The sequence below is a fragment of the Mirounga angustirostris genome, unplaced genomic scaffold, assembly GCF_029215605.1.
Source record: "Mirounga angustirostris isolate CCGP_5_RB_7025 unplaced genomic scaffold, mMirAng1.0.hap1 SCAF_4, whole genome shotgun sequence".
NCBI lineage: Eukaryota > Metazoa > Chordata > Mammalia > Carnivora > Phocidae > Mirounga > Mirounga angustirostris.
Window position 1 is genome coordinate 170,621,432 of NW_026991712.1, and position 19,357 is coordinate 170,640,788.

General features: G+C 57.7%; 2 protein-coding genes across 2 annotated transcripts in view; both read left to right on the top strand.

Moving 5' to 3' along the window:
* Positions 1 to 1,040: 1,040 nt before the first annotated feature.
* On the top strand, positions 1,041 to 3,860 carry ZNF683 (zinc finger protein 683). The gene is made up of 3 exons (XM_064587555.1): positions 1,041 to 1,127; positions 1,305 to 2,141; positions 3,654 to 3,860. Exons 1-3 carry the CDS (start codon positions 1,041 to 1,043, stop codon positions 3,828 to 3,830), a joined length of 1,101 nt encoding a protein of 366 aa, XP_064443625.1. The 3' UTR covers positions 3,831 to 3,860.
* Positions 3,861 to 6,655: 2,795 nt separating this feature from the next.
* The window catches only part of CRYBG2 (crystallin beta-gamma domain containing 2), a 29,081-nt gene continuing 16,379 nt past the window's right edge, over positions 6,656 to 19,357 (top strand). The window contains exons 1-6 of the mRNA XM_045898371.3: positions 6,656 to 7,134; positions 9,173 to 9,242; positions 10,828 to 11,519; positions 16,045 to 18,670; positions 19,107 to 19,154; positions 19,231 to 19,343. Of these exons, the coding sequence (XP_045754327.2) occupies positions 7,019 to 7,134; positions 9,173 to 9,242; positions 10,828 to 11,519; positions 16,045 to 18,670; positions 19,107 to 19,154; positions 19,231 to 19,343 (3,665 nt within the window). The 5' untranslated portion in view covers positions 6,656 to 7,018. The remainder of the gene's footprint in view (positions 7,135 to 9,172; positions 9,243 to 10,827; positions 11,520 to 16,044; positions 18,671 to 19,106; positions 19,155 to 19,230; positions 19,344 to 19,357) is intronic.

The window sequence follows — 19,357 nt, forward strand, 5'->3', positions numbered from 1 at the left end:
TATCTGCGCACCCTGCAGCCGACACCCCTGAGCACAGCCCCGCAGAGTCTCAGATGCGATGTCTTGAGCACAAGTAAGCCCAGGGCAGAGGGCTGCACCTGGACGGAGGCCAGAGGCGGGAGAGGACTCTTAGGTTCCAGGACAGGAAAGGGAAGGGACCAGTGCCACCGGTGAGAACAGAGCCTCACATTTTGGCCTGGAGTCCGGGCCTTGGTCCGGGGTGGGTGGGTGGGTGGGGTTTCAGGGTGAGCCCTGAGCCACAGGAGGTGGACAGGGGCTTTCTCGGGCAGGGAGATCTGGAGTAGGTGTAGCCAAAGTCCCGGGCATTGAAGATGGTGCTTTGGCTGCCTAGAATGTGTGAGTTGGAGGGGTCCTTATAAGATAGGGGTGCTGACTGGGAGCCAGCGAGCGGAGGGCGGAGTCCTGGTTCTGCTCTTTCTGGCTCTGCGACTTCGGCCACATCACTGAGGCCCGTTTCTTCTTCCAGGTGAGTAGGATCTGTTCTAGATTTGTTGCTTTGTAATGCACCGTTTCCTTACACACTTGTGGCCTCCTGGAGGGCGGGAACTATGTGGCCATGTCAGCACGGAGCGCAGAGTGAAGCGGTTCAGTGAGGTTGGCGGAGTGAATAAATGAGGATTCAAGCAGACAGTCTACTTTGTGGCATTTTTTTCTTTTTAGTATCTCAGTTTACGTCCCTCCTGGCTTATCTCCCCCCTCCCTGGCTGTTGCATCTCCACCTCCCTTGCTAGCTCTTCTCTACTTACCTCCTAAATATCCCCACGCTCTGAACTCAGTCCAGAGCCTTCTTCCCTCCCCTCCCCTGCTTTGGTCTCCTCTCTCCTCTGCTTTCCCTCCTCTCCTCTCTTGTCCACTTCAGGGAGCGTGGGCACGGTCTGATAGAACTTCCTGCAATCAGGGTCAACATCCATGCTTGTGCTCTTTGCTGCCATACCTACCGAGTCTTTTGAATGTGGCTAGTGTGAGTGAGGAGCTGAATTTTTTATTGTACTTATTTTAATTAATTGAAATGGGATCACATGTGTCAAGTGACCACCAATTTTGGACACAGCAGATCTAGCTCACCCTTAGGTGGTCTCATCAGGCAGGGCTCCTGGCACCGAAACGTATGTCTTCAGCTTGGACGTCTCCTTTAAACTCCAAACCAACCAACCAAACAACCAACCAACCAAACTCCAAACCAATTCATCCAGCTGCCTACTTGACTTTTCCACCTGGGTGTCTAAAAAGCTTCTCAAATCATTTTCTCTCTCTAAAACTGTTGAGCGCTGCATAAACTCTAGCTGCTTTTGTCGGCAAGTGCAGACCAGGGAGGCTCAGAGAGGGACAACGCCTGCCCGGGTCATCCAGCAGGCTTGCAGGCTAGAGCACTCCCCCACCCCGAGCTAGCTAGCGGCCCAGTTCGATGGGGAGCAGAACTTTCCCCCAGGCTGCAGGGCCCTGACCAGTATTTCTTTTCCTGCGCAGAGCACCAGTCACCAGGGCTGCAGGCCGGCTCCACTGATGAGAAACTCACGGCCAAGTACCCTGCGAGCAGGGACAAGAGGGGAAGCCATCAGGAAAGAGCCGGCGAGGGGGCCCTCTGCCCATCGTTCTCTCCTCACAGTGGCTCTTCCCCAACCCCCTGCTCCTGCCCGCTGCTCACTCCCATCTCCAAAGAACTCCCATTCTGCCTCCACTCCTTCTATCCTGAGTATCCACTTCTGCCTCCACCTCACCTGTTCACCTATGGGGCCCTACCTTCTGTCCAATATCCCCTCATCTTCATGCTGCCCCCAGACCCTTCCTACCCCAACAAGGCTATGCCCAGCTTGCTGATAAGTGTCAATGAACCTGGGCACCCTACTGCTCAGAGGGAGACACTGTGTCCTTACCCAGGGGCCCCCCAAGCCTCTGGCCAAAGCCAACCTTCCCAGGCCCGGAGTCAAGGTCCTGGAGCTGCCAGGACCCACTCCCCAGGGCCAAAGAGCGCGGGCAGGGCGGCTCCAGCAAGGCGGGCGCCCACGGGCTCCCGGCCAGGCACCAAAGCTCTGCCTTACCCACTGAAGAAAGAGAACGGCAAGGTCCTGTATAAGTGCAACGTGTGCAGCAAGAGCTTCGGACAGCTCTCCAACCTCAAGGTATCTGCCTCCCGGGCTCCGCTGCTCCCCTCAGCATCCTTCCATGACCCCCTCCTACCCTGCTTCCAGAATCAAGGACTTGAAAGCTGGAACAACTCCTGGGCAACCCCTAGGCTGTGATCTGGGATGGTTCACTTGGCCCCTCACTGTCATGTTTGCAGAGAGGAGATGCAGGACAAGATGGCCACCAAAGTCCTCTCCACCCTAAGAGACTGTCTCTGAGGGCATCTCATTTCAGTCAAAAATGGGGAAACTGAAGGAAAGGTTTGCCCGAGGTCACTTTGGTTTCATGGTGAAGTTAGGCCTTGATGGTAGCCTCTCCGTGTCGAGTGCAAAGCCCTTTCCCAAACAACCATCTTTCTAGATCCCCGGTTAAGCCTCCTCTTCCTTATTTGTTTGAAGGTCCAGTGGGGGAGCGGGTAGATTTTAGTGAGTCTCGGTCACAGACCTGACAACGAGCCTTTTTCACGTGGGATCCTACAAAGCAGCATGTTGCTCTTGGTGTCACCATCCACACTGCCCAGCAGGAGCACCCGGGCCCATTGCTCTGTGTCAGCAAAGATGGGGATCTATGCACGTGTTGGCAACACTGAAGTTGAGGAAAAGTTATGGTTGTTGAGGAACGGCCCTTCGGGGTCCTCCAGGGTGTGAGTTCTTAAGCTTTAATGAGATTCAAACCTGGAGAGCTAGGAAACATGCAGATTCCTAGGTCCCTGCCCCAGAGATTTTGATTCAGCTGGTCTGGGGCAGGGCCTGAGAATTTGCATTTTTCACTTGCTCCCAGGTGGTGCTGATGCTGCTGGTCTGTGGACCACACTTTTTTTTAAAGATTGTTTATTTTAGGGGGCACCTGGGTGGCTCAGTTGGTTAAGCGTCTGCCTTCGGCTCAAGTCATGATCCTGGGGTCCTGGGACGAAGCCCGGCATTGGGGGGGTGTCCCTCTTCAGCAGGGAGCCTGCTTCTCCATCTCCTTCTACCTCTTCCCTCTGCTCATGCTTGTTCTCTCTCAAATAAATAAATGTGCGTTTCTTTTAAGATTATTTATTTTAGAGACAGAGTGAGAGAGAGCAGGGGGAAGGGGCAGAGGGAGAGGGAGAGAGAGTCCACGCCAACTCCGAGCTAAGCATGGAGCCCGACATGGGGCTTGATCACAACCCTGAGATCACAACCTGAGCTGAAGCCAAGAGTTGGTCGCTTAACCGACTGAGCCACCCAGGCGCCCCTGTGGACCACACTTTGCGCTGCACTGCTCAGGATATATATACGTGGGCCATCCCTTACCTAGCCTTCTGACCACTGTCACCTCCCCTCCCACGGGGCACCAGAAAGAGTGAGGGTAACTTGGAGGATGGAAGAGAGGCTCTGAGGGCAGGGATAGGGTAGCAAGGGGATTGAGAATCCTTGATGAGAAACAGGGGTCCTGTGGGATTGTGGGGAGAGATTTGGACAGGATCCCAGGCCCTGCTGGAGGGTTCTGGGCAGGTGGCAGCCTTTCTCCCACACCTGGCTCAGGTCCATCTGCGTGTGCACAGTGGGGAGCGCCCATTCCAGTGTGCCCTGTGCCAGAAGAGCTTCACCCAGCTCGCCCACCTGCAGAAGCACCACTTAGTGCATACTGGGGAGCGGCCCCATGAATGCCTGGTGAGAGCCTACTTCCCCTCCCCCGTACTCCTGCAGGCTGGTGAGTAGTTCCAGGCACCTGGACAGATGGCCCCTGTAGCCTCCATTCACCAATGCTCCTGAGCAAGTGCAGACAGGACTGGAGGCAAGGGTGGAGGCGGGGAGGGAGGTGGAGGGAGGTAAAAATGACCTGTCAGCCTGGAAGGGCCAGAATGTGAAACTGGAGGTCCCTCCCTAGGCCTGGGGTGAGGAACAGAGATGTATGTCTACGGGAGGAGAATAATAAAGCTGGGGAGTCCTGGAGAGTGGATACCCGTAACCTGCTTCCCAGGGTTGCTGGAGAAGTAAAGGGCCTCGCGTGTGCAAAGTACGCAAACACTACAGATAACACAGCTCGATGTTAGCTCCTTCTCTCTTTGAGTCTTGCTACATCCCTTGGGAGGTCAGAACAGCAGGAATTCTTTCCCCAGTTTACAGAGGCAGACGTGAAAGAAGCATCGCGGTTCTAAATCTGGGCTACTTGGGTTCAAATCCCAGTTCTCCCTCCAACTTGAGTGATCTTTGGCTGGTGGCTCTCCTCCTCTGAGCCTCTGCTTTCTCACTGTAATAGAGGAATTATACTAGGACTTAGCCCTGCTTCTCCAGGGTCTCGGGGAAGACTCTGTGAGACCAATTCCTGGCATGCGGCAGCTCCCAGTAAATGTTAATTATGCCCACGAAAGCTGTAGGCCCATGCTTAAGGGTCCTATGTGATGATCTCATCCAGTCCGTCACACCTCTGAGGTTAGGTATTAATGGTCACATGTTACCAATAAGGAGAACGAGGCTCGGGCAGGAGATGGTACCTATGCAAGTCACACAGGGAGTAAGAACCGGGATAGTAACCCAGGTCTCCGAGTCCCAGGGAGAAATCATCAGGGGAAATCTTCCGGGCCAGTGTTACAGGCAGGTGGGGGGGGGGAGGGGTGCCCAGCGTCGGGGGGTGGAGCAGAGATCCTGAGCCAGCCAGGTGGGCGGAGCTGACACCAGTGCCCATTCCCACCAGATGTGCCACAGACGCTTCGGCAACTCCAGCAACCTCAAGACCCACCTGTGCCTGCACTCGGGGGCCCGGCCCTTCTGGTGCAGTGTCTGTCCCCGGCGCTTCGCCCAGCGTGTTCACCTGAAGCTGCACGACCGCCTGCACGGCCTTGTGGCCTAGCTCACAGCCACCTGCCCCTGGCGTCTCTTGACTGCCTTGCCCGATGGCACCAGGAAGCCCTAGATCTTGTGGCGCTGCCATCAGAGAGGCAGACGGGCTGGGGTTTGGAAAAGGTCAAGGTGTCCTTGGCATCTGGGGGAAAGTATGGGCAGCCAGCCTGAGCCCTGGTGCCAGGACGGCCCCGGGGAGGGGCAGGAGCAGAGCAATTAAAGGATTTTCTCTATGGCGAGTTGAGGCCTCCCGGACTTCAGCAGTGGCGGGGGGGGGGGGGGGGGGGGGCGGCGGTGGGGAGGCGCGGCGGGGAGGGAGGAAGCAACTGTGTATCTGTCAGACTTCACACCTCACCTGGAAGCAGGTCAGAGAACACAGCCAGGGAGAGCCTGTGATGCCCGCTCACGGGGTGGGTGCTTGCAGCCATCCACATCAGCTGGATTTGGGTCCTTCTCCGTGTCTGGGACTTGGCCCTCCCATCTCAGCTTGCCAATGGATAGTCCAGCCTTCCAGGGCTCCGCATGGCACAGACTGTGCTGCCAAGCACTGGGCACACTGCTCTCTTTCCTGAGCAGATGTTCCAGCACCTGCCCAGATGTATGTCTGCTGCTTCCCACCACCTTCCTGTCTCACAGCTCCTAGGAAGCCAGTGTGCCTCCTTAGCTGGTACTCCCTGCCATGGTCAGGTAGGTGGGGTGTGCTTCTCCCTCTGTACATGCCAGGATCTGAGCCCCCCGTGGGGGTGGAGGGGCAGGAACACAAGGAGGTCAATGTCCATTCATGACCCAGAAACACGAGGTTGTCCTGTGTGCCAGGGCCACTCACCACAGAAGGCAAAGGGCTAAGGAGGTATGAGTCCACAGAAGGTGTAGAGGCCCTACAAGGAGTATAAGGGAAGAACTGGCAAAGAGAACCTGAGGAACTAGGACCCTCCTAGTGACCTTTCTCCCTGCAGTCCCAGAGGATCCCCTCAAATGTGCAAGGTATTCTGCACCCCCGGGGGACTCGGGAGTTAGCATCAGGTGGGAAAGGGTACTTACTGCCTGGGAAGCAGGAGAGCCAGGTTATAATCACAATAAACAGTAGCCATTATTAAATAATAATAGCTGGCCGGGGCGCCTGGGTGGCTCAGTTGGTTAAGCGACTGCCTTCAGCTCAGGTCACGATCCTGGAGTCCTAGAATCGAGCCCCGCATCCGGCTCCCTGCTCAGCAGGGGGTCTGCTTCTCCCTCTGACCCTCCTCCCTCTCATGCTCTGTCTCTCATTCTCTCTCTCAAACAAATAAATAAAAATTTAAAAAAATAATACAAAATAAAATTCTCAAATAATAATAGCTGGCCAACTTCCAGCAGGGGCCTCCATTCGCGCCCCCAGGGGGTTGAAAGCGACTTCCCCACCCGGGGACTGGGCGAGCTTCGCGCTGTGTCGGACGCTCTGCGGGAGCGCGCGAGAACTCTCAGGAGCCCACCGCGGCGGGGCAACGGCGGGGTCGGCTTCGGCCTCTCTCATCCCCTAATCGAGGTCCGGGTTTAAAGCCCACCCCGTCACCCCTTTGGCCCTGCGCCAGAGGCCAACCCCTCGGGCTAGGCCCCATCCGCTCGACAAGACCATGCCCCCTCCCGTCTCGACCTCGCCCCCGCGTTCTAGCCCCTCCTTCTCGGGGGGAGGGACGACCGTCGTTCAGCCTCGCGTCCGGCCCCCGCTCGCCCGAGTTTCCCCTTTCCTGCCCACCTCGTGCAAGGCCAGCTCGGGGGCCGCTCGCCCCCGGTGTGCCCCTGGAGCCCCCCGAGACCTAAGGAAGTAGCGCGGACCGTGCGGAGAGCACGGCAAGAGCGGGGAGGAGAAGTGGGGCACAGGCGGAGCGACCCCTGCAGAACGCACCCCATGTCTGGGGGCAAGGGCCGCCTCTGGGTCAGTCCCCCGCCCGCACGGACTGCGGGCGGGGCCGCTGTTTGTTCAAGGGGGCGGGCCGGAGAAGGCGTTTCTCTGCTGAGGAGCGGATCCGGGTGGCCCCCGTGGCCCCCGAGCGCTGTGGCGCCCGGGAGCCCGGAGCCTTGCCCTGGCCATGGCCGAGCGGCACGGGAGTCTGGGGGCGCGCCTGGCCCGCGGCTTGGCCAGGCTGGGGCTCCGGAGGGAGCGCCGGGGGAATCGGACCCCGGAGGAGGCCAGAGCCCGGGATAGGTGAGGGGGATGGAGGAGGGCTGCAGGGGCGCCCCTAGGGTTGTGTGTGTGTGTGTGTGTGTGTGTGTGTTAGAGGGTAGTGGATGTTCAAATAAGCGTGTATGAGTGTCTGAGCATAAAAATATACGTGTCAGTGTACTACGATTTTGGATATATGAATGTGAACATGGTCTTTAGAAAGTACCTGCGCTCTTTTGAAACTTTGGCAATTTCCGAAGTCAGGCGACGGCCCGTGGATAATGATTTCCTCTCCAGAGCCAGTTTAAGGGCAAACGTAGGAGCTCCCCCTGCCCCCGTGGACTTTGTCACGTCACAGGCCAGTTTCCCTCTAGTCTGCATTCCCTTTGTCCTGAGCACGACAGGCACCTGAGTTGTCGTCGACGGCGCTGCGTTTGCCCTCAGATGCCACGGGGACGGTTTCCCCTGTCATCCCAGACTGTAGTAACAATAAACCTTTATGTGCCTCTTGCATCCTGCCTTACCTGGATTATCTCATTTAATCCGCACAGCAGCTCCATGAGGCAGGTAGTTCATGTGGTTCAGATGTGGAAACGGAGGCTCAGACAGGTGAAGTCACCTGCCTGGTCACACAGCAGGGAAGTGGTGGGGGCGGGGTTAGAGCTTAAGCAGTCCGACTCCAGAGCCCGTGTCCTGAAGCGCTGGGCTGCTCTCTTGCCTGGGGAGATTTCAGGACTGCAAGCCAGGGGGCCAGACTTCCGTCCTAACCCTAGGTGCCACTGGCCTGGTCACCTTGAACAAATTGCTTCCTCTCTCTGAGCGCACTCATTGATAGCTACTGTCTAAGTGGAAGGAAAAAGGCTCTGGATGGCAAAGCTGAATGGCTGGGAGGGATAGTGAAGAGGCCCCCAGTGGCTCACGGGCCCTGTATCTGAAAAGAGCATGGAATGTGCTCCCAGGCACCAGGTGTTGTGTATCTATTAGTTACCAGGCAATTTGTTCTGATCTTATCATGACACAGCTGTTTTAGCAGCCCTGGGAGAGGTGGGGTACCTGAGGACTGGGCGGGTGCAGAGGGAGAGGAGGGGTTTGTACTGCTCTCTCACACCGAAGAGGGAGGGGAGGGGAGGGCCTAGCCACCCTGGAAAGCCTGGAAGCCTGGGTGCCCCAGGGGGTACCCACACCCTGCCACTGCCCTGCCCGCCCCCACCTGGAAGCCACGCCCTCTCCCATTACCTGGTCTGGCAGGAACCTGCCCTATAGGCCCCCGGTGGCACTGCCCCTCCCTTTCCCCCCCGCTTGAGAGGAGGCAGGGTTGGCATGCTGGTGAGTCAGGGGTTGGGAGGACAGGGGAGGGACTGTGCATGCTCATGGGTCAGCGTAATGATACATCCCATGCGTGCACTTGTACTTGGTTCTCACCAGATGTGGTAATGGGACTCCAGCACTAAGGCCCAGGCCTCTCTGAGCCCTGCTGATTGCCCCTGGGCAGGGGCAGGGTGGGGGGCGGCAGGCAGTCAAGGCACTTTTCCCCATCTTGCCCCCATTAGTGCCATGATGTCCAACCAGCCTTTGGAATGGGACAGTCCTAGTGTCCTAACTCCCAGGCTCACCAGCTGTGTGACTCCAGGCAAGTCACTTCACCTTTCTGGGCCTCAGTTTCCTTATCTGAAAAATAGGGACATAATATCCACCTTCTAGGATTATTGTGAGGCTTGAAGGAGATCACGTGAGCGCCATACCTAAGGCTAAGCCTGGCGCTGGGAGGGCCTCAGCAAATGGCAGGCTTTGGAATTATTGAGGTGCTGTCCTTTTTCTATATTCTGGTCCTGCTACAGACCTAGTCCCCACTCTTGTCTCAAGCTCATCTCCTGTCTCTTTCTCTCTTTTGGGGAGTAGACAGCTGGGGGAGGGAGCAGAAGGGAGGCTGCTGCATAGACCTTGCCCCACTCACTCCTAAGGTTTCAGGAGCTCATCCTGCCTATGTGCCCTGAGAGAAGTAGGGGAGGGCCCCAGGGTCCAGTCTGAGGGTGGGAGGGGAAGAGGCTACTTCACTCCTTTCCCTGTGCTTCCTTCCTAGGCCCTGGGGTGGCCGGAGCTGCCCTGACCTAACCCAGGGCCTGGGCAGCACCAGCAACTTCAGCCTCAAGGTAAGAGAGAATCCGAAGTGGTGGGAGGGGAGGGAGGGGGGTCAGAAGCTCTGGGAGGGGCTGGGCCAGCCTTGAGAACCCTGACTTAACAAGTCAGGCACCTGGAGCTCTCTAATCCTCCCTCTGCCACTGATTCACTGTGTGACCCTGCGGAGATCACTCCCCACTTCAGTTTCCCTATCTGCAAAATAGGGACAAGAATGCCGCTCAGAGTTGTCGTGAAAAAGAAAGTCATGGGTGTAGGACATCCAGCAAGGGACCTAGATGCTCTGGAAGCCTGAGCTTCCTACTCGGTGCCTGTGCCCAGGAGGCCCCTTTCTGCACTCCCTCCTTTAGCTTGACCTTGTCTCCTCTCCAGCCCTCTTTCGCCACTTCCTGGCACGGAGCCCCAGGGGTGAAGCTGGGCGGTGGTTTAACCTTCTGGCCACAGTTTTCCCATCTTCAGTGGGGACCTGAGCCATGGCTTGAACAGTAACAGGGTGTCCTCCCTTTGGAGGAGCAGAAGGCCTCCTCTGGCGGTCCTTCAAGCAGCCATGTGTCTGTGGTCCCGAATACCATTAGTAATTACTCGCATTTAATTGAGTACTCATTATGTGCTGGTTACTCTGCACGGCTTATCTCATACCGTCTTCGCAGCACTCCCAGGAAGCAGGTGCTGTTATTATCATACCCATTTTACACACGAGGAAACTGAGATTGTGGCTGGGAGGTAGCAGAGCTGCGATTTGAGCCTGGGTTGCCTGGCTCCAGGCCCCCACATTAATCATGGTGCCCTCCTGTCTCTTGAGGTATTTAGCCCCTGGGAGCAAGAGGCTGTACCTATTTCACAGATGAGTAAATTGAGGTATTTGGGATCAAGGGCCCCTGCTAGGAGGACTTTTGACCCCAGACTTGGCTCCTCTGTTGCCAAGGACACAAGCCTGTCCCTGAAAATTAGTGGTTTGGGAGCAGTGTCCATATGGCCCTCTCCCCTCACTCCCACAGCCAGGCTGGGCCCCAGGGGAAGATAGCAGATGGAGGTAGGTTTGTCCCACTTTCAGGGGAACCCTCTTCCCTGGATCCCTCATGGCCCAGGTATATCTTTATGCCCAGGTGCCTCCCAGGTGTGCTTGGGAATCTCAGGCTGCTAGAGTACGGGGGTCGGGGGACGGGGTGGGGGGGCGTTGGCTACAAGCCCTCTGGAAGCCTGGAGTCAGCAGAGGCCATAGACACTCGTACCAGGCACGTCCATGCAGCCCCTAATCCCCAGAGAAGCTGCTGCCAAAGGGCCAGAGGCCTGTGGATGCCTGGGAAGGTGGCAGTTGGCCTGAGAGTTGAGCCCTCACTTAGTGACTTTAGTCAAGTCAGTGTCCCCTCTGGGCCTCACTTCCCTCATATGCAGAACGGAAGGGGGTAAGTGAAATGCTGAGCGCCTTCCCAGAGCTCTACCCTTTGTCCAGTTCTCGTGGCCCTTAGGGCAGCTCTGCTTGGTGTCAGAGTCCTGTTCAGCTTCTCCTGTGCCCAGGAGGGCAGTCAAGGGTGAGGAGGGAGCTTGGAGGGTAGGGAGAAGTGCCGTCACCAGTCCCCTGCCTCTGCTTTCCCTTAGGCCCAGTCCCACAGCTGCTCAGAATGGGACCTTCGGGCAGGGAGCCGTGGTTCCTGGCTTCGGAGGAGACGACACAGCTCAGGGGAGCCCCCTCAGCCCCTGGGGCGCCTACAGAGGCCAGCTGTGGGCAGTGCTTCTGACCTGGCCAACTATGCCTCCGTGGGACTGGAGAGCCCCTCAGGCCCGGTGCCAGCTCCTGGAAGTTTGGAGCAAGGAACCCCAGGCTGCGCTTGCCCGCGAACCCCAGGCACTGCCCCCGAGGTTCCTGCGAGGCCTGAGCCACCAGGCAACCTGGAAAACCTGCTGCCCCGCCCAGCGTCCTTCCCCACGGCAGAAGGGGCAAAGGGCGAGGCTGTCACACCAGGGCCAGCCCTGCCACATCCAGCCCGGACCCTACACCAGTGTCCCTCTGCCAGGAGGACCCGCTACCACATCACTGTCACCCTCCAGGGGCACGGGCAGGCACTTGGGGAGGTGGGTGGGGAACCTAAACCGGCCCAACCAGCTCTCCACCCCTGCGGCCTTGAGGAATCCAGGGGCTGGCAGGATCCTCCCCAGGGGCCCCGCCCCGTCACGGGGTGCCCCACAGACCTGCCCCAGGAGCCCGGACTGAGCGCCCCGCCGCATCAGGAGGCCACAGCCCAGCAACAGGAGCACTGGGCCCACTGGACACCCGGGTCCCCACACGGACGGTGAGTAGAGGTCGGTCCCCACATGGGGCGACAGCGGGAGGGGAAACTGGCCTGGCTGCCCCCTCTTGGGTCTCTGCCTGGTTTCTGGGCTTTTTCAACTCAAGGCCCATTCATTCAGCTCCCTGAGCATGAGCTGACTGTGCCATCTCCTGCCCACCCCACTCTGCGCTCCTCTCCCTCCCCTCAGCCACAGGCTACCTCCCGCGGACTATTGCCACTCTTCTCCTCTGTCTACCTGAGAGAGGGATAGCCTGTCATGGAGGGGATGGGGGAGGGTCACCTTCTTCTCAGCAATACCCCCCACAGACCCAGTCTGGGAATAGGTGCCCAGCCAAACGGCTGGGTGTCCTGGGATAAGCTGCTTAACCTCTCTGGGACTTGAGTTGTTGAGTAGATTTGGTAGCTGGAGATGAGGAAGGCAGAGGTGGTCACAGGACATGCTTTGAACTCCAGGGAGTTGGGCCGCCCAAATAGCAGGGATGCTTGTTACTAACGCCTTAGTCGCAGCAATAACGACCCCACCTGGCCCTTGGGTGGTGACCACAGGAACAGGCGCGAGGTTCCCAAGCCTCAGTTTTTATTTGTGTTGAAATGACTCTCCTGGATCTGCCTGGTAGGCCCAGAGGTGGAAGGGTGGGTCCCCTAGAACTCACCGAGGAGGGGGTGATGTCTCTAGGGCCACCAGGAAGGGGCAGTGGGGCTCAAAGAGGGCTCTGAAAAGTTCCTAATGATGATGGTGGTGGCTGTTATTTCTGGCTTGGTTTTTTGTTTTTTGGGTTTTTTTTTTTAAGATTTTATTTATTTATTGACGGGCGGGGGGGCACAAACAAGGGGAGCTGCAGGCAGAGGGAGAGGGAGAAGCAGGCTCCCTGCTGAGTAGGGAGCCCGACACAATGCAGGACTCGATCCCAGGATCATGGGATCATGACCCGAGCCGAAGGCAGATGCTTAGCTGACTGAGCCACCCAGGGGCCCCATGGCTTATTTTCTAAGCATAATTCTTTTTATTTTTATTGTTTAAAAGATTTATTTATTTATTTTAAAGAGAGAGAGAGAGAGAGAGAGAGGGCAAGCATGCTCATACAGGAGGGAGGGGCAGAGGGTGAGGGAGAGAGAGAATCTCAAAGCAGACTCCCTGCTGAGCACAGAGCTCAATCCCACGACCCTGAGATCATGACCTGAGCCGAAACCAAGAGTCAGAAGCTTAACCAACTGTACTACCCAGGCGCCCCCTAAGCATAATTCTTTTAAATCCTCAGAAAGCCCCATGAAGCAGGACTAATCTTGTTGACTGCCCCCATTGCAATAGGGAAACTAAGGCTCAGGGAGGTCACATCACTTGCCCAAAGTCAGCTAGAAAGTCAAGGGGTCAGAACTTGAACCTGGATGCTTGTGCTCTAAGCACCACTTTCTCCTGCCTCTCCCAGAGGGCTTGCTGGCCCTGTGCCATCCGTGGAGGGTTGAGTGGTTGCTGTACAGGGTTTTCAGTGACCCCATGGAGGTGGATTTGGCAGCATCAGGAACGCCCAGGCCCCGGAGCAGGAGTCAGGGTATGTCGACCTGTGACAAGAAAGAGAGAGGTGAGACCCAGGCTGGCTCAGGGACCTGCTTGGGTGCCCCAGCTGGGAGAGAAGGGCTGCAGAGAGAGGGAAGGTGGGCAGAGGAGGCAGGCCTTGGAGAGGAGAAGGAAGAAGCAGCAGGTTTAGCTGAGGGGACTCGGGCGCGACCTGCCACTCCCTGGCTATTTTGGGACGAGGTAGCTAATGACAGACTCTGGCTGGAGGCTAGGGGCTCACTTAGAGAGGCCGGCCGCCGACCTCTGGGGATATCATCCTTCGATGACCCCTTTCTGGGGGAAGCATTCCTGGGTGAGGATTGGCAGATGTTGGGGGTCGGGGAGGTGGGGCACAGTCGGGGCTACACGAGGGGCTGTGGAAGACATGCATGCATCCATGTGTCTGTGCTTGAGTGCAGGCGGATTTCACGAGGAGGAGGAGGAGGGCTGCGAGTTGACCGTGTGTATTGTGAATGGGGACACGTGTCACTGTGTCTGTGTGTTTCTGGGTGTGTGTGTGTGTGCCTCGTGTGTCCACTGAGTCTCTCTGAGTGTGTGTAACCGTGTCTGACCGAGTCTGCGTAAGTGCACTGGTTTGGCGCCCGTGTGACTCGGTGGGACTGTGCTGATATCTGTCTTGGTGTCGGGGTGAGCCTTTGTGACGCAGCATGTGTTTGTGGGCCTATGGGCCTGTGGACTGGTTTGGCCTAGTTTGGGGGTGACTCACAGGGAAGCGGGGAGAATCCAGGACTTGTTGGGTTAGACCACGCTCTTTCCCACACTCCCCCCGCCCCCTCCTCAGCCTCTCCCTTTCCCCGCCCCACACACCTTGTTTGGAGGTCACAGTCACCCTGCCAACAGACCCATTTCTGGTCTGGGGCCCTGAAGAAGAGAGGGCTCTGGGGATGAGGACTTCTGCTAGCCTAGGAGAGGCATCCTGGGTCAGTGGGGTGTGTCTTCAGAGCAAGGACGAAAGGGGTGCTATGGACAGGCAGATTCCAGCATAGTTTGAAGAACACTCTAGCAGTCATGACTCTCCAGGGATAGGACAGGTCAGCTGTCAAATGGTGACCTCTGTATCCCCAGAAGTGTGCAAGCAGAAGCCAATGACCACATGTTTATGGAATGAGGGACTGTCAGGAGTGTTGTTCAGGGGCTGGGCTGGCTTGAGAAAGGCGTGGAATTTTGATTGCTGGGAGGTCATTTACAGTATCTGATCTGATGACCAATGGCTTCCTTTGAAGCTCTTCTTGTTGCTTTGCCAAAACCAATGGGGCCTTCCAAATGTGGTTCCTGTTTTTAGGTCCAGTTCTTTGGACCCCTGGACTCCTAGGATACCACCTTTGGGTGAACCAAACCAGGGCCCAGCACATCACCTAACACAATTAGCCCTGAATGAACGAATCAGTCAATCAGTCAATCGATGACTTAGAACCCAGGCTCTGCCACTTAATGCCCTCAGGGGCAGGGAATCTCAGTGAAATCCTAGTTATTATTATTGCAGAAATAAAGAGGAGACTCAGTAGGGGGCTCAGTGAGTGGGTGAAGCTCCTTGGCAGTAGTCCCAGCAAGCAGGACAAGGTTCTGTTGGAAGAAAAGGGGCTCCTTAGTGAGGATGGGAGGGGGTCGCGGCCTCGGGCAAAGGGCTCTGATCTAGAGCCACAGGTGTCTGGTTGTGTCCTGCTCTCAGGAATTCTGGTCTGGGGAAGGGTTTGGGATTCATGTCAGCTCCCCACCTTCCCCCTACGAAAGGCTTTTCCAGGGCCACTCAGACCCTGTCCGAGCTCCCAAGGTTCTGGAGTCAAGTCAGGCTTCCCTGGGCCTCAGCCCCTTTCATCTCTGTTCCTCATAAAATCTGAGTCACTGCTAGGGCCACAGAGCAGGATCAAAGTTCTGGGTTCCACCAGCTTCTCAGGAGAGAAGAAGATAGAGATGGGGGAGGGGAGGTGGGGACAGCGGGATATTTCTGGCCTTAACTTCCCTTATAAATGGCCTGGGGGCTGCCTCTTGGAGAGGCATGGCCCTGAAGACAGGCTCGACCTGAGGCTGAGGATGAACAGCCTGACCTCTTGGGTCCTTGGGATCTCAGAATAGGATTGTCCTGGTCAGCACAGCCTGGAAGTTGGAGTGGGGCCTGGGTGGTCCCTCCAGGACTACTATGGCCCCCTTTAAAAGTAAACCTCCAAACCATAGAGTCTTGGTTCACCAGATAATTATTACATTAGGGAGTTTAGTATGGTGGTCCAGTGCTTAGGGCTGGGGTTCAAGTCTTGCCTCTGCCGCTGTGTGATTCTGGTCAAGTTTCTTAACCTCTCTGAGCCTTTTTTGTCCTCATCTACAAAATGGGAATGTTTGTTTATAATTGATTCTTTGAGGTATCAAATGCATGGGATTCTTTTGAAGATTCAGAAGGACAATGAACATAAAGCAGTTAGCAAGGTGCCTAGCCCATGAAGCTTGAAGGGGAGAAGTGGCTGGCCCAAGGTCATCCAGCTAGGAAGCGATCGGGTCAGGGGAAGCTCAGCTTTGCCGGAGGCCACAGCCCATCTTTCCTTCCCTCCCCTTATCATGGTCATGATCAGGGTCAGAACAGTTGCCTGGTTTTCTAGTTTCTGGCTTCTGGAGGACTAGACCCAGGGCTCCTTGGGCAGAGTTACAGCCCCATCCATAGACCAGTGAGTCCGACCCATAGGCTTTTTTGCTCTCTCCCTTCTCTCTCCTTCCAGGCTCAGGCCTCAGCTTCACCCCTTGAAGGACCCTGGCATTGGGGATCATCTGAAAGTGGGGAGATGGTGGGAGAGCTGGGAGTAGCACGCCCATTTTACAGATGAAGAAACAAAGGTCCAGAAAGTCAAATGAGTTGCCTGGGGTGACCAAGCCTGAGCTTGGCAGGGGTCATTACTCTGTACTGCTGAGAGCCACCCTCCCCACCCCCTGACCCTATCTCTCTTCTTCTGGCAACATCTGCAGGGAGCTGGAGCACAGGGAGCCGAGGACACCTCAGGACAGGTTGCCAGGGCGCAACATGGAGGAGGCAGGCGGGCCCCCAGCTCAGGCTGAGGCCCCAGTGGTGAGCACCATGCTGATGTGGCGGCGGCTGCCCCCTGCCCAGGAAGAGATGAGACACCGCTTTCACAAGATGTCCCTGGTGTCGGGGGAGCAGACAGAAGCCCCCCAGGAGATGTTCGAGTACAGCCACTGTCGAGAGGAAGTCAACGGCTTTGCAACACGGGAAGAAATGACTGTAAATTACCAGGGACCCCGGGATGGGTCCCGCTCCAAGAGCTGCCAGAGCCATGGGCCCATCTTTTCTAAGAAGTACACGCTACTCCCTAAGGAGAAAAGGCCAGTGGGAAGGCTGAAGGAGGCGGTAGGCCAGGGTGATGGCCGCCCCCCAGAGCCCAGGACTGAGCCAACACACCTGGGAGCTGTGGCCAGGACTGAGATTTTGGTGCCCCTGCCTGGGCCCCGTGAGCCAAGCCCCCACCCAGGTGTCAGTCTCATCAGCGGGAGCCCCCGGATCCTCGAGGAACGTCGGGTGACACGCACCATGCAGACCACCGTGGTGGTGGGAGGGCACTTGGAGCGACGGGTGAACAGCTCCGTGACCGCGGGGCCGATGCTGTCGGGCGAGGCCCTGCTGAGGGGCCGCAAAGTTGTTCGCGCCGTACGGGCGGTGGTGGTGAGCCCCCAGGCCGGGGGCTCACCAAGCCGCAGTCAAGCCCGGGAGCTGCTAAGTAGCCTTGTGCCTGCTGAGCGTAGCACCCCCGCCAGCCGGCTTCCCAGGCCCATGGCGGTTGTGCCAGGGAGTCCGGGTCTGGGCGGTGGCACAGGGGGTGTGGCCTCGGGGAAGCTCCCTGAGACAGGGATGGCAGAGCCAAAGGACAAACCTGCTCTGGTCCCTGCACGCATCCCAGAGGATGTTCACGCACCTCAGAACCAGGAAGTCCCTGCAGCTCACCCAGACCAAGACCGGAGCAGAGCCCCAGATTCCAGAGCCCATGAGGTCCCAAGGGTGCAGGGGGTCTCCAGCTCCACCCAGCCCCCTCTCCAGATTTCTCAGGGCCATGCACTGTCACCCTCCTCTCCCAGACGCCAGACTCGTACCCCCTCCCTGGACCCAGTCCGCCCCCCAGAGCAGCCTGTAGTGCCCACTCACCCTAGGACCCAGCTCACTGTCAAGCCCAGGGGACCCCAGGCCCTGCCCTCTGTAAAAAGGGAAGGGTTCACAGATCCCTCTCCTGCCACCATACTGCCCAAGGTGAAGAGCGAGGTGGTTGTTACAGTCCCTGGACAGCCTCTTCCGCCAACCTCTACAAGAAGGAAGGCAGTCCCAAGCTCAGGAGGGCTTTCTGCTCCATCCTCCCCAAGGAATAAGTTTGTTCAGGACTCTGAAAATGTCCCTATCTTCTCCCTTACCCAGGAGGAGGTAGCGCAGGGCCCCGGTGTCCAGGCTGACCCATCCCCCACCCAGAGGGAGGTTGAGCAGGGCCCTGGTGCTCCTGCCACCTCATCCCCCAAGCCAACCAAGGTTGTCCAGGCCCCAGAAGGCAGCCCTAGCACCCAAAAAGAGGCTGTTCACAGTACTAACGGCGGCCTTGCTTCTTCTCTCAGCAAGGACAAGGCTGTTCGAGGCCTGACTGCTTCCACTATCCCATCACCCCAAAAGGAAGAGGCTGTTGAGGGCTCTGAAGTGAGCCGCATCTCATCCCCCACCCAGAAAGAGGTTGTCCAGGGTCCTGGTGCTTCTGCTGCCCCATCTCCCACCCAGAAAGTGGCTGTCCAGGACGCTGCTGCTCTCCCTGCCCCCTCCTCAGGGGGCAAGGTGTCCCCCAGCCCAGGAGGCCCACCTGCTCCAGTGCTGATGGAAGTAGAGGCCAGCCTGGAGGCCCAGCTTGTCCCTGACTCCACCGAGGGCAAGATGTTCCCAGAGACATCCAGGGAGGAGGAGGTGGCCCTGGCTGCTGACCTGGAGATTTTCCTGGACACTCTGCGGAGCATGGAGCCCCCCGAGATCCTCCGCACTCACCGGCTGCCACGAGCCCCCCGCTCCTCCTACCTGGCTATGTATGCTACGCTGCCCGCCATTGAGGAGGACCAGCCCGGACCAGGGGTGCTGGGACCCAGCCCCCAGGAGGCACCCACACTAGAAGGGAAAGAGGAGGAGGAAGAGGAGGAGGAAGAACCAGAGAACCCCTACCTAAGCGACGATGAGAAGCTCCAACGCAGACAGGAGAAAGCCGGGTCCAAGCCCTCCTGGGACTCTCGCCCTGCGAGGCCCTCCCAGGTCTCTTGTTCTCCTCTGGAGATGATGAAGAAACATGTGGCAGATGCCAAGGGCCCCCACCCAGAGCTGAGGCCAGAGTGGCAAGCAGGGGGCAGGCCCCCTTCCCGTCTTGGAGGCAGCCTTCTCTTTGGTGGTCTGGTGCCCACCATGCAGGAGGCCCCCACCTCGGAACCACTGGGCACAAAACTATCTGCTCTGACACCCCACATGACACCGGGGCTCAGGAAGGTGCCAGGACAGCTGCCCCTGCTGTGCAGCGAAAGGCCACTGCTGGAGAACCCTGCTTGTGCCCGGCCCCCGGAGGGGTGGGTGAGTGAGGCCTTCGATGAGCAAGGGAGGGCTCCTGGCCTCATCTGGGGCAGGGTTTGGATGGTATGAGGATCGTGGCACTGGGAAGAGAGCCTCAAGAAGCCAGAGGCTTGGTGATGTCTAGTTCAGTGTGATCTTATACAAGCTACATCTTTCTGGGCCTCAGTTTCCCTATTCACACAGCAGAAGGCTTGTGCTGTGGAGTCCAAAGGGCTTAGTGGCTCTGATCTCTTGGAAGCTGGGGAAAGGGAGTGATAGGCATTCACCCCCTGGGATGGGGTGATGAGGTCCCTGGAGGTTGGTGACATTCTCTGTGGGCCAGCTCTTTGGGAGTGGAGGCCAATAGGGAACATGTGGGATCCTTGGAATGACAGGTTGCGGGGAGGCAGTAAGGAGGCCACACCGTAAGACTTTTTATCACCTCCCTCCATGCCAGAGCCCAGCATTGAAGACCCAGGGCAAGCTGAACATCAGGCCTGGAAAGGTAAGGCAGGGGGAGGCCATGGGGGAGGCGGGGATCTGGGGACAGGGCCTGAGGATTCCCTCTGTGTCCTCTCTAGATGATCCTCTTCTCAGAGCCTGGCTGCCAAGGCAGCAGCAGGGAGGTCTGGGAAGACACTGCCGACACCTCTGGCTGGGCCTGCATGGCCTCTGTAAGGGTGGTTCGAGGCTGGTGAGTGCTGACTG